General features: G+C 35.0%; 1 protein-coding gene and 1 long non-coding RNA gene across 3 annotated transcripts in view; one reads left to right on the plus strand and one right to left on the minus strand.

The window, feature by feature from the left end:
• LOC125674230 (organic cation transporter protein-like) overlaps positions 1-1,917 on the minus strand; it is a 38,823-nt gene extending 36,906 nt beyond the window's left edge. The window contains exon 1 of one of the 2 annotated variants that reach the window (XM_048911336.2): positions 1,704-1,917. In XM_048911336.2, the coding sequence (XP_048767293.2) occupies positions 1,704-1,846 (143 nt within the window). In that variant the 5' untranslated portion in view covers positions 1,847-1,917. The remainder of the gene's footprint in view (positions 1-1,703) is intronic. The other variant, XM_048911337.2, reaches the window with a different exon arrangement.
• Positions 1,918-12,749: 10,832 nt separating this feature from the next.
• Positions 12,750-13,939, plus strand: LOC130053372 (uncharacterized). The gene is made up of 2 exons (XR_008801933.1): positions 12,750-12,791; positions 12,848-13,939. It is a non-coding gene; the product is annotated as an uncharacterized LOC130053372 (long non-coding RNA).
• Positions 13,940-14,709: the final 770 nt, after the last annotated feature.

Genomic DNA, 14,709 nt, shown 5'->3' on the forward strand with positions numbered 1-14,709 from the left:
AAAGCAACATTGGGTGATCTCTCCAATTTTTTTAAAGAATAATATCTTCCTATACTGCAAGACATCCAAGTTTATTTGAACAACACATCTCCACTACACCGTAACACAACCTTCCCTCACCGAGGGTTTCAACAATCAGAATTAATCACTACGCGCATGGCCCTTAGGGTGAATGGGTCGCTCTGTTTCAATGAGTCCGCAAATAGTCCGAATTGTGTGAATCATGGAAGTTATTCTTCAGTTTTACACATGCATACAAACTAAATTTAATAAAAATCATGATGACATAGACAGTGGTTCATTGATGGGTCTATATTTCAATCAATTGAAACCTTACTCTCTCATATCTGTTGTAAATGTATACACCGGAGTCTCTCTAATCAGATATTATTTTGGTCAAGGCATGTTTTTGTTTTTAAATGTAGGTACTATACTGCAACTTTCAACAATATCCATTAAACTGACAACAGCAAACGGATCTTGCTATAAGCAATTGTTGCCTCGTTTGTTTTACCAACCGATGTTTTCATCAAGCCACCAAAGCGGCAATCGTAAGGATGAATGAATTTTAAAAAACCAATTATTTCAATGGAAAAAGAACTGATATTACAAACTAGATCACAATCTCTTATGCATAATAACTTTTCCCCATCTAGTTAAATATACACCTTTCCCCACAATGTTTTTTTTTTTTTTTTTTAGCAAACGTCGATTAAAGCACTGAATGCACTTTTCCCGATTCTTATCAATATGTCATAGCAAATAAACGGCTCGTCTTCTCGTATTATGTAAATCAGTCCATTCTCTCTTCAGTTTACCACTTTTTTCAGACGTAAACATATTTTTCTCTAAACATTATCAAAATTGCTCAATATTCATATTTGTAAAGCACACGTCAAATAATTAATAATGATGCAGTAATTTGATTTTTGATGAACATAGTGTACATGTATACATGCGCATGCGAAAAACGATTGAATATCCCTCCAGTCAGTGACCTAAATTTTACTTTTGGCAGGTGACCTTCCAACGGTAAACAAGGCACATGCCATTACACTCTACACATAATTTAACCTCAGACGGTTGAATATTTAATGACCATTAGATAAAAGGGCTATATCATTCTGTTTGATGTTTATAATTCGTTTGTACATGTAGCTACTAACAATAATATAATATAAGAACCTCTTAGGCTAAAACTTTTGATTATAGTGGGTGAAATCACACCTACTTATCATGGAGTTATGATGTTTACCGTTGTAAATTGTATATATTTGGTACGTTCTATAACAAAAAAGCTAAAATTCAAAAACATATTTTATAGAGAAACTCTTCCTTGGTTGTATGTAATTAGTGAGTTAGAATGCTGGCTATATAAACTTTTTTATATAAAAAAGTCCACTAAATCTATACAGAGATAACGTGTTTGTTTTTTTAAATTGACAATTAAATACGTGTAATTGTAACGTTAATTCCCCCCCCCCCCCCCCCCCCCCCCCCCCCGGTGTATGGTGTTTTTCGTAGTGCTGTTAATTATTCAGTCATATTTCGGAGTTGATGCATATGAAATACAATGCAATTATAATAATCACAATAACATTTCATGTACATAATTTCATAGGTACATGAAACAACGTAAAGGACAAAATTAAAATCCGCTGACGAATTTAGCAACATATGCCAAAAGAGAAAATAAATATTACCTGTGTTTTGGTATTCCTAAGAGGAACACAGAATTGACCATATGAAAGGCCGCAATGATGGAGGGAATGCACATGAGAAAAAATACATATTTCTGATATAATCCAAATTCACCCAGGACACCGAGAAGCTCATCAAAATGCATCTTCCCTCTGTCGCACACGACCGTGCAGTGATCCGAAGTCAGTAAGGCGCGCGCATTTACTTAGTAAACACATGTCAACGATCAGAGGGTGTGGACTACATAAATACATACAATAGAGTACTGTTCAAAACAAATGCATTATAAAGTTTGACAAATCATTTCTAAAAGTTAAAAACATTGACGTGATTCCGAGTTTTGTTTCAGCTACTCCTGCACATACGTGAGGATTGGTTGCCGTGATATAAATTTGAATACACTTGTTGATCATTGTTAAGTGACCAATATCAGAGAATTGCTTTATATACAAACATAAATTAGGAACTATACCACCACTAATTCCACTTAAAATTCTAAATTAACTTTAAAATATTGTGCTTACCAAAAGCAGTTAAAAATTTACGCCTTTGCGATATGATTTTAATTTTCATAATTATTCATTTACATTTCCAATGTCTTTGCCTTTGATATCTCTACAAATTGTATTGATAGCCATTTCATCATGAACTCACTGTAGTTGTAAACAAATGTGCGTATGGATACAGATAAATATAGTTCTTCTATTTTAATGACTGGGAATTCCGACAGAAATGAAAGTAGAAAGCAAATATAAAAAATAACCTTCATTTTTGAAAATACACTGCAACTATTCTTTTCATGAAGCATTTTCAACGCGCTTCATGAAGTATGCTGGCGTAAAACATCGCAGTTTATTTCATAAAAGAATCGAAAGGTACACGACATTCATGTATTTTTTTTCATGTCATTTAACCATATATATAATTTGACTCTTTTTTCGTTCGAATTTAATCCTCGAAAAAAGAAAGAAGACAGGCATGGATGTAAGCAAAGTGATGACAGCCATCCCCCTCCCCCAATCTCTCGATCAATGGCACAGGAATATATGAGAATGATTAATAAAAACATTTATTTTGTACAAAAACAAAAGAAACCTAATAAAAATATGATATATATTAAACCGCATTTAGTGTAAGATATATATAAGGAAGAATTATTGTCTTGCAAGACAATAATTATTTAATCACAAATCACATATTCATATGCCTGCTTTGAGGTTAAGGAGTATTCAAGACAATTAAATACAGATGGTCTTGCTGAAATATACATGTATGATATAGAGCAATTTTCATTGAATAAAATTTTGGTTACAAAATTACAGATAAGGCCCCTTTAAGATCAATTTTTTTTTTTTTCACTTCTGAAAATAGGTTTTCTAATTATAAAGAAAATGTACAAAAAAGTCATGAATAATTAAAACAGAAGCTGATAATAGTTAATTATTTCGTGACAGTTTCAATATAACCACGACAGAAGACATTTTGATCAAAACTACCTTTAAACAAAGGTATAAGTTGATAACAAATGAATAAGCAAAAATGTGTTTTGGCGTGCTTGTCATGGCCATTTAATAGAAATAAAATACATAAGAAATTACACATAATGAAGAAATGTATGCGCCGATGAGATATATTTGGCAGCATAAAGATTCAGCAATAGAAGTGCCATCTTGATCCAGGGAGCCTGGAAAAAACAGTACCCCCCGGAGGTAGCAGGTCGTTCCGTCCCACAGTCGATCCGTCCCATGGTCGATTCGGCCCATTTTGCTTAGTCGATCCGGCCCCTCCATTTTTTTTTTTATCAAAGATATAATAAAAGATTATTACTTAAGAAAAAGGAAAGTTTTTGCATATATATTGCAGTTATAGTTATCAAAATTAGATAACTGCCGAAGTTAGACCTGTAAATAAAATTGTTTATACAACCCTTCACTAGGATTTATAATTTTTGTTTAAAGTGCAATGGTTATGAAAATGTGTGCTCATTAATTATTGTAAAAACATCGTTATTCAACTATGTATAGCAATCAATGTAAATGTGTGTCCCATGTCCACTGATCATTGTGAAAACACCTTAGTGAAAACAGTTTTTATAACTGCATTGTTGTGCAACATTTGATCATTAATTACGAGCTTACAGTAACCTAACTATTAGAAGTTTTTTTTTTTTGGTTTTTTTTTTCTCCAGAAGTTCAAAGAATTGCTCATGATTTGGAAATAGAATGTGGTAGGTATAGAAATATTCCAAGAAATGACAGAGTATTTGTCTAAAAACAAAAGGTATTCTTTGTATTGAAAATCAAAACATCTCTTCTTTTTGGGAAATACTGAAAGCTTATTTCAATATGGAGGAACACATACACTAAATGCTTTGGCAAAGCATGTTTTTCTTGCTTTTAAAAGAAGAGACATTTGTTATGATAAAAAGTCTCAAGAAGATTGATATACATTAAGTGTGATCAAGGTTAATTAGTCTGCAATCACAGGGGCTAAGCCCGTTTTGGGCCCAAACCCTGTGATACCATAAATATATTTATGGTATCACAGGGTTCGGGCCCAAAACGGGCTTAGCCCCTGTGTCTGCAATCAAGCCATAAATACCATAGAGCATATTAAAGGATGACTACCTGATGACAGAAGACATCAGCGGCACACACACCATGAAGATGAAATACGCAGATGAATCAAACCAATTCAGTACTGTAAATAGCACTTGGAAAAATATGATTTTTTGTGGGCCGGATCGACTAGGGGACGTATTAACTAGGGGACGGATAGTCTAGGGACGGATCGGTAATGGGACGAATCGACTAAGGGACGGATTGATTATGGGACGGAACGTCTAGAAAGCCCCCCCCCCCCCCCCCCCCCGGAGACAGCAATCTATGCAAAATTATGCTTATGCTTATCGTCCATCACCGAACACGGAGATACAATTTGGACCCTAAACCTCCAAACACTGTTTTCAACTCTTCCACACTTCAAAGCCAAGCGGTCCAAGCCATGACGCTGAAAAGAGAAATTAACAAACCAAAAGCGACAACAGGAACTATAATTATATCATTGATGCACAATATCTTATTTTAAAGAAAAGACGTGGCTCGAGGGGAAATTGAGCATTAAATGTATATACTAAAGTTTAGGTACTGGGAGGGAGGGTGGGAATTGAAAAATTAAGCGTCTGCTCCTGTCTAACTATGAAAAGGAAAGGAACAATCTAGATGGAATGAGAGTACCAAACCCCCGTATGCGTAACCCGGACGCAGTTGACCCAAGATTGAGCGGAGGTATAAATGTCTAGGTGTTGAGTGATTGGCTAATATCAAGAGTGAAATTATTTGGAATTGAAAGAAATATTATTGAGGTTCGAATTAATTGTCAAGATGAAAAATTATCGCACAAAATCGAGAAATGACTGAGGAAATTACCATGGTAGGGGTGTGCTTAAAATGAAGTGTGTAATTTACTGCAGATTGCTATGTGTTGTAAAAAAATACAAATATGGCCTATAAAAGGCACGGGACCCTATATATTTTTTGTCATTTTTTATCAACACTTGGAATGAACTTTGAAATGTTTGCGGTCATTTGTTTAAAATCGATATAGTTAATTAGTGAGAGGGCCAAAGGTTAACATTGAGGTCTATAGGAAATGAATTGGTACTCTTTTCCCAGATGACATGGGCAAATTAAAGGAAGGGAATTTAGTATATTGAACCCGATCTAAATTAGATAACATTAGTAAAAGTTATGGATCTTTAAATATGACCTGCACAAAATAACCAGGTTTATCCACAATGGATAAACCCCATTATTTCGTGACAGTTTCAATATAACCACGACAGAAGACATTTTGATCAAAACTACCCTTAAACAAAGGTATAAGTTGATAACAAATGAATAAGCAAAAATGTGTTTTGGCGTGCTTGTCATGGCCATTTAATAGAAATAAAATACATAAGAAATTACACATAATGAAGAAATGTATGCGCCGATGAGATATATTTGGCAGCATAAAGATTCAGCAATAAAAGTGTCATCTTGATCCAGGGAGCCTGAAAAAAAACAGTACCCCCCGGAGACAGCAATCTATGCAAAATTATGCCAAATGGGTCACAGGACGTTGTCCCAAGACCCATCCGCCACCACCAGGGTGGGGCGGCAATTTTGCAGCCCCAAATCAAACTATATACACACATATATATATATATATAGAAGCACAGATGGTGCTTCAAAACACTATATTTGAAATACAGATAATTTTGGTACAGATGGTACCACTATATAATTTATATTAAGGATATACATGTATATGAAAGCGCAGATAACGCTTCAGAACACGGAAAATTGCCAACCGAAATAAATGGTAATGTACAGATGGTACCGCACTGAGTAATATGATTGACAACTTTCAATGAAAACATTAAATTTGCCAATACCATTGAACTGAAAATTGCACACGCAAATTTAACACATGACAAGCACAAAATTTGAGAATTCCATCCCCATTAGAATACAAACTGAAGACAATATATGGGGGTTGGTGACTTTGGATTATGGGAATGTAGGTGAAGAAAAGTTAAACTTAATAAAATGATGCAGTGCATTGCTCAATGTATTAATAAAGATGGAATTATCCAAGTCAGATAAATGAACCCCATCCCTCCTGAACAAAGCCCTTTGCTGTGCACTAATGTCTGGGTAACTAATAGATGCCCCCCCCCCCCCCTTGAAATCTATCAATGACAAATGTTGCACAAGCACTATTGATTCTACGCCTGCATTTTTCACCCTCCATGTTTGCGAGACAATGAACCCAACTATTACGTGGCAAAATATGTGACCAAATCAGAGCAGTGTGGGGAAGTAAATGAGCAATATCAGCTAAAGTAGATTTGAAAATTTTTTGGAGGCCTCTTAATGTGTTGCAAGGTTGACCTATATTATTGCCACCGCAGTGAATAACAATTATCCTTGGAGCTTTGTTTCTGGATGATAAAAATTGAATTGTTGGATATAACTGCTCCCAAACCATACCCCGAATCCCGTGCCATAAGATGGGGAAAGACTCCAGACAAAGATGTTCTCTATTGGAGTTCTGTGCATAGAGATTGGCCCAATGTATTATGATCCAAATGGAATCTAGAGAAATTAAATTGAATGAACCAAGATAAAGATTTAATTTGATGTTTAGTTAGGAATAATTATGTAAAGTGGTGGCTTTAGATTAGGTAATAAATTCTTAATACCTATCTAGCAACTTACTAGCTACTTAAGTGGTACATGACAATGGTCTAATGTAAGATTTGTAAGCAACTGAATGCCACCTTCCCATGTTCTTAATATGTTCCTCGGAATAACCCTTGATATACAAGTAGGTTGCCCCCCCCCCCAATCCGAAATGAATGGATCTTAAAATCAGATGATTGAATATGCAAAAACTGTAGAGCCTTGTTCAACATGGATGGAAATTGGTATTGGGTTAAAGGTTTTGAGTTCAGGTGCGAAAGGAAAAATACCTTCTGCATATGTTTAGATAAAGCAAAATAATTCTGCAAAGCTTGAAACAACAATGCTGTATCATTTGATCTTTGGACCTGAACAACTGCCCCCAGGCCAGATTGGTCAGTCTTTAAAGTTTTTATAAAAACTGAAACAGTATCCTAAGATGCAGTAACATGATCAACACCTAATCTTGCCACCTCGCTCACTCTCAGTAATGCAAAAAATGCCAATGTAAAGGCAGACTGAAATAGAGTTACCTCGTAAGTGGAATAACACACATGAGGCAACGCATTGATAATTTGTGACAACAAACACAATGAAATGGGCTTTCTGATATCTTGAGATATATTAGATTTCTTATAACCTGCCATTAACTTCTTTACAATAAAAGAGTCAACTGGATTTTCCCAACCATGTAAATTGACCAGAAAACTTAATCCTGACAAATAGCATTTAGCAGTAGAAAAAGCCAGTCCACTTTCTGAAAGATAGGCTATAAAATTTATGACATGATCTATTGGAGGAGGCCAAACTTGCTGAAATGATGATTCTAGCCTAAAATTGTTAAAACATTGCCATGCTTGGCAATACACCCTAGCTGTGTTTTTAGAAACACTAGCCTGCAGGAGACTGTCTATAGCTGAATAACAGTCCAAAACTCCATAGGAACCATGAAGGGATATAGATCTGCCCAGGGAGCCAGTTGCCGAAACCTGGACCACTGCAAGCGAGAAATAGCATCTGCAATTTCATTTTTTACACCTGGAATATGCTGAGCCCCTATTTGTATATTGAATTTCAGTGTTTGCAAAACCAACATCCTAATTAAAGTCATAATTCTCTTGTTTTTGGAAGATTTGCGATTAATAATGTAAACCAAGGCTACATTATCAATATGAAGAATGAGCTTTTTTTCCTTCAAATTCTCAGCCCAAATAACAACTCCTAACACTATGGGAATGAGTTCTAACAAAGAAATATCTCTGTATATATCTTCTTTCCAACAAGTAGGTCAATGCATACAACACCAATGTCTACCAAACACAACACCACAGCCCAGAGAACCAGAACTATCCGAATAAAAATGCAGTGCATCTGCTTCCTGCCAAATAATACCTGGAAATGGTGTGATACCATTAAACTGGCTGAGAAACTGAACCCACATTAACAAGTCCGACCTGATCTCTGTTGTTATCCTTACAAAATGAAATGGTTTCTTAACCCCAGCAAAGGAAGCGTAAATCCTAGTACAAAAAGCCCTACCTGCTGGCAATGCTTTGACTACAAATGCAAGTGCACCTGCTAATGATTGCAATTGTTTTAAAGTTACTTTTTTCAATTCCAAAACTGCATAAATTTTGCTTAGAAGCTCCTGGACTTTTTCTTCTGGTACAAAAATAGTCATACAAACAGTATTGATTCCCAAACCTAAAAATGTCAAATGATGAGTTGGCCCTTCAGTTTTTTCTAATGCCAAAGGAATGCCCAACTCTAAACACAAACCTTCAAATTGCATCATCAATTGCATGCAATCAGATGAACTAGCTCTACCAATGAACATAAAATCATCTAAATAGTGAACAACTGAATGTAAATTAGACCTACGGGTCAATTCCCAATGGAGAAATGTAGAGAACTTTTCAAATAAGGCACATGATAACGAACATCCCATTGGCAAACACTTATCTATATAATATGCCCCTAAGTGTTTGAAACCCAATAAACAAAAATCCTTTGGTGACATTGGTAAAAGACGAAATGCGCTTGAAATATCCATTTTTGCTAGTAGCATCCTGGGCCCATTGAAGCAATCAATGCGATTGCATCATAAAAAGTTGAATAATTTACTGAACAAATATTAGGATCTATGAAATCATTAACACTATTGCCTGGAGGGTAAGACAGATTAGTAATCATTCGCCAACCTCCCTGCTTCTTAGGGACTAAACCTACGGGATTGCACCGCAAGTTTGATATTGGAAGATGTAAAAATGGCCCCAATATTCTACCTAACCTAACCTCCTTATCAATCTTTTCCTGTAACTGAAATTTAAATTGATCTGCAGAATTCATGTTTTTGAACTCCACCCTCCTCCTAAGACCAGTAAAATTTAGAGAAAACCCAAATTTAAAGCCAATAGATAAGCAATTCGCATCATGAACATTGGGGTATGAAAATAACAAATGATCCAAGTTGATAGAATTAATTGGGGAATGACCCAACTGCCATAAATTAGTAGATTTATGCGACAGGATTGGATTTTGACCCTCCCACAGACTGACGGAACTGTTGATTCCTGGAATAAAGATGGGATTGATTACGGACATTGAAATGAGAAGTGGGTTTAACTACTGAATTTGAATTGTTCTTGAAACATTTGACTAACGGATGGAAAGCATTGTACTTGAGACAGCTATGGAAAAAATTACAATTTGGCTTGTTGCAAATACCATCATAATTGTAAGCATAACATTTACGCTGTCCTTGTGGGCCTGGCTGACGAGATTCCAAATTTGTGGAAGGGGATGATTGCATGTAAATCACCCACAATTCTGCATCAACTGATGCCCAGCATAAAGAAGTATTGTAGGATTTTTTCAGCCGAAACTGAATGTCATAATCCAACCAATTACCTCTCAATCTTTCAGACCCCCTCTTAATCACGGTCATATATTTAAACAGTGGTATTGCTTGGGACTTATATTTTAACAAGTATACCGAAGCAAAAATAGAAAAGGCATCTAGCCACTGTGAAAAATTTGAAATTTTTTGGTCTCTTTGTTTTGGTTTAACCTGGAAAATCCCATCCTCAAATACCACTTGATTTTGCTGAGTTGCAGTAGGATCATGAGACAAAAGAGTTGCAAAATTTACAAACTGATTATTAAATATTTTTTCTCTTGTGTTTTGAGGCACATGAGCAGCAAGTGGAGAAGCTACACTAATAAATGGATTCGGCAAGTTATCTAAAGGGTCATAATTGACCGTACCTGTACTATTTGTGCCCGAATCCTCTAACGTGAAGGGGGTCAATGTGGATGGGCTCGGGGCAGGCTGGATCTCGACTGGAGCCTCCGTCTGCGTTGCAGTCTGTGTCACCGCCGGTGCTGTATGCGGTAGTAACACTGGTGCCGCACTCTGCATAAACACTGGAACTGCACCTTCTAACATCGCCGTTGTCGAACTCTGCACCATCTCCGGAGCTGCATTTTGTGTCTCATCCGGATGCAATATGGCGGAGGTAGCACGAGTCACTGTAGGCCTAGCTGCTACTCGCCGATTTCTAGCACGGTAATTCACGGCCGAATTTACTTCTTTTGTCCTGTAATACGGACTCTTTTCTTTTGTTTTCCTTGCTGCCCGGAGCATCTCTGTCTTAAACTAACGAAACTGCAGGATTACAACAGATTACAAATTGAAAAATTAAGCGTCTGCTCCTGTCAAACTATGAAAATGAAAGCAACAATCTAGATGACATGCGCAAATTAAAGGAAGGGAATTTAGTATATTGAACCCGATCTAAATTAGATAACATTAGTAAGAGTTATGGGTCTTTAAATATGACCTGCACAAAATAACCAGGTTTATCCACAATGGATAAATCCCATTAATTATAAATGGAAAAGATAGACAAGGTTGCAATTGATATTCTTCAGATGAAATGTAACTCAAAATTCGAAAAGTGAGGAAATCGTAATTTATCATTTTTTCATTCAAAACTGTGACCTTCATGTGAACTCTGTGTAGGCTATAAGTTAAAATTAAATTTAAACATAGATAACCACATTTCGTGTATTTAATCAAGACTTCGTGTATTAAGTATGAGTATCATCTTATATGTCCAAGCTTCGTACAACATCCTTCAATATCATTATATCTTAGAATCTTCTCTCCTTTATTTCTTTTGAAATTGACATTGCTTTCATCAAAGACAATGAATGCATGTTTGTTGCAAACTAGTTCGAACCGGTTTTTTAGTACTACGGTTTGTGTAATCATTACCAAATATGGAGCGTCATCAAGGTCAAAGGATGCATTGGCTGTTCTGTTTAACGTAACGAATGGGTCAGTCTTATGGTATTTTATCACTTAAATCTACTTGTAGTTATTTTTTTTAAAAATATATAAATATAAACATTAAAATGTTTCTCCATGTTGTTCTATATGGTGATGAAGGTAGCAATCATTGCAGAAAAAATTACATAACCCTTCTGCAATGTTTGGTACCTTCATCACGCGGGTTATGTAAAAAAAAAAAATTGCCATGGGACCGACAAATAAAAACAGTGCTAAAAGTCGGTCCCAGTCTCGACATTTCCCCTCAACAGCCTTTAATCACTTCTCATGAAAAGATGAGGATGTGAAGGAGCAATCAAATATATTTACTCAATGATATCCTTGTCTACTCACTTATAAGAGGATCTTAAGGAGTGCTTATATGGAATATGACATTTATGAAATGTGTTGCCGTTTTAATATTTCCCGAGCCTTTGCGAATTAGAAACAAACAGACGAGAATAAGTGCATATATTTTATTCCTCTTACACATTCTTATCTTCTTATAAAAAAGTAGTTGGAACACTTTCATTTGAGAGATGTCGAGATTTAGATAGGAAAACTGGAATCAAAATAAAACACACTGAATATACATCATGATATCATTGAGTAAATATATTTGCATGCCCCTAGCTTCATCTATTAATGAAAAGGTACATGTACATTAAAACGGCTATTGAGGGGAAATGTCGAAACCGGGACCGACTTTTAGCACTGTTTTTATTTTTTGATTCCACTGCGGTCACGGAGTTTTCTACGACGGCGTATTCGTGCCAATTTAACCTAGCAGAAAAAATAAAAATAAATCGTTTGTACGATTTATTAAATCGTAGAAACGACTTTTAAAATCGTTTCTACGATTTAATAAATCGTACAAACGATTTTCTAAATCGTAGAAACGACTTTTTAAATCGTAGAAACGATTTAATAAATCGTACAAACGATTTTCTAAATCGTAGAAACGATTTTCTAAATCACAGAAACGACTTTCTAAATCGTAGAAACGACTTTTTAAATCGTTTCTGCCATTTAATAAATCGTACAAACGATTTATTTTTATTTTTTCTGCTAGGTTAAATTGGAACGAATACGCCGTCGTTTTCACATATTATTTTAAAAAGGAAAAAAAAAAAATGATATGATCAACCGACTATCACAAGTATGGCATGTCAAATGTTGTAATATTTGATCCTTTTCATTTGTATTGTATAATTTTCCATTTGTATTCTATATTTTTCCATTTGTAATCTATATTTTCTATTTGTATTGTATAATTTTCAATTTGCATTCTATGTTATTCATTTGCATTGCATAAATTTTCATTTGTATTGTATATAATTTCCATTTGTATCGTATAATTTTTCATTTGTATTCTTTATTTTCCATTTGTATTGTATAATTATGTTCCCCAAACAAAGTTTGGGAACATATTGTTTTTACTCTGTTTCTTCTTCTTATTATTATTATTATGTTCCCCAAACGAAGTTTGGGAACATATTGGTTTTACTCTGTTTCTTATTATTATTAAGGTCTTCCGTCTCCAACGGAAGACCTTCTAGTGATTCTACTGTTTATTATTATTAAGGTCTTCCGTTACCAACGGAAGACCTTATAGTGATTCTACTGTTTATTATTATTTTTTTTTTCCCTTTCGTCTCCGAGACCGTTGGATGGATTTTCCTGAAACTTTCACAGGTTATAGAGAACGATGGTACCTCGAGGCATATTTTTCATTTTTTCAAAATTCACTTCCGGTCGCAAGATATGTCCAATTTTCGTCTTTTTACAGATATTTTGTCCAGCGTTTTTCTCAGAAACGGTAAAAGATAGAGTCACCAAATTTTCAGAGTTAATAGATCTCACTTTGTAGGCGTGCAGTAGGGGGTTAAGAATGTCGGCCGTCACTTCTGGTCGTCACCGGAAGTGATTAAAGGAAACATGAATTTCAAACTTTTTTCTTTCAAATTGAAACCTAATTCGGTTTACTATATCTCGTTCTAATTCTCAAAAAATGTTGACCCCACCGGAAGTTGAATCTTCAACTTCCGGTTTTATCAAAGAAAGCCTATTCATTCTCTCATTTTTCAGTGCCATAAATCTCGGTCATGAAACTAGTTAATGACTTGAGTTTTAAATATATAATAGTCACTATAAATGTCTAGAGTAACGTCAAATATTTTTGTAAAATTTACTTCCGGTCGGCAAATACGGCTTATGAGCTGTTTTCGTTGTCCAGCGTTTTTCTCAGAAACGGTAAAAGATAGAGTCACCAAATTTTCAGAGTTAATATATCTCACTTTGTAGGCGTGCAGTAATGGGTTAAATATGTCGACCGTCACTTCCGGTCGTCACCGGAAGTGATTAAATGAATCATATATTTCAAACTTTTTTCTTTCAAACTGAAACCTATATCGGTTTACTAGGTCTGGTTCTAATTCTCAAAAAAATGTTGACCCCACCGGAAGTTGAAACTCCAACTTCCGGTTATATCAAAGAAAGCCTATTCATTCTCTCATTTTTAAGTGCCATAAATCTCGGTCATAAAACAAGTTAATGATTTGAATTTTACATATGTTATAGACACTATAAATGTCTAGAGTAAATTTAAATATTTTTAAAAAAATTCACTTCCGGTCGTGAGATATAGGGTGGACATATTCAAACCTTGTTTTTTCAGTTTCTCAACAATGAATATAGATAGACGCTTGAAACTTGTAGAGTTGATCAACTAACATTAGTCCATTGTACACATACATTCAATTTTTTTGTCCGTCACTTCCAGTCTATACCGGAAGTATTTGAATAATTGTCGATTTTCCGATTTCTTCGAGTGATTTCTCAGAGATGGCTGAAATTTTTAGGAATAATGTCTTATGAAATGACCTTGCTATAATTCTTTTTGTTTTTACAAAATTCACTTCCGGTCGGAAAATATGGCCGATTTTTTGTTTCTCAAAAGGAATTTTGTCCAGCATTTTTCTTGGAAAAAGTAAAATATAGGTTCATCAAACATTCAGGGATGATCAATCTCCGTTTGTAGGCGTGCAGTAGTGGGTTGAACATGTCGACCGTCACTTCCTGTCGTCACCGGAAGTGATGGAAAGAATCGCAAATTTCAAACTTTTTCCTTTAAATTGAAACCTATACTAATTTATTAAGTCTCTTTCAAAGTGTCAAAAGAATATTGACTCTGTCGGTAGTCAAAACGACTACTTCCGGTTTCTTGATAAAATACCTTTTTAATTTTCGTCTCTTTGTCCCCATAAATCTCGCTTATATTTGAAGTCTTTCATATGATTTTCACATGTCTTAATAAAAGTATAAACTTCCAAAGTTTTGATAATTTTGTTTTTCAAAATTGACTTCCGGTCGGTAGTAACCTACTACTTTTTCTTTCTTAGGTTTACTTCTTTTTTTGAGAACTCTTTCAGATAGAGACGTGAAATT

This window comes from Ostrea edulis, chromosome 3, assembly GCF_947568905.1.
Source record: "Ostrea edulis chromosome 3, xbOstEdul1.1, whole genome shotgun sequence".
In the NCBI taxonomy this organism is placed as follows: domain Eukaryota; kingdom Metazoa; phylum Mollusca; class Bivalvia; order Ostreida; family Ostreidae; genus Ostrea; species Ostrea edulis.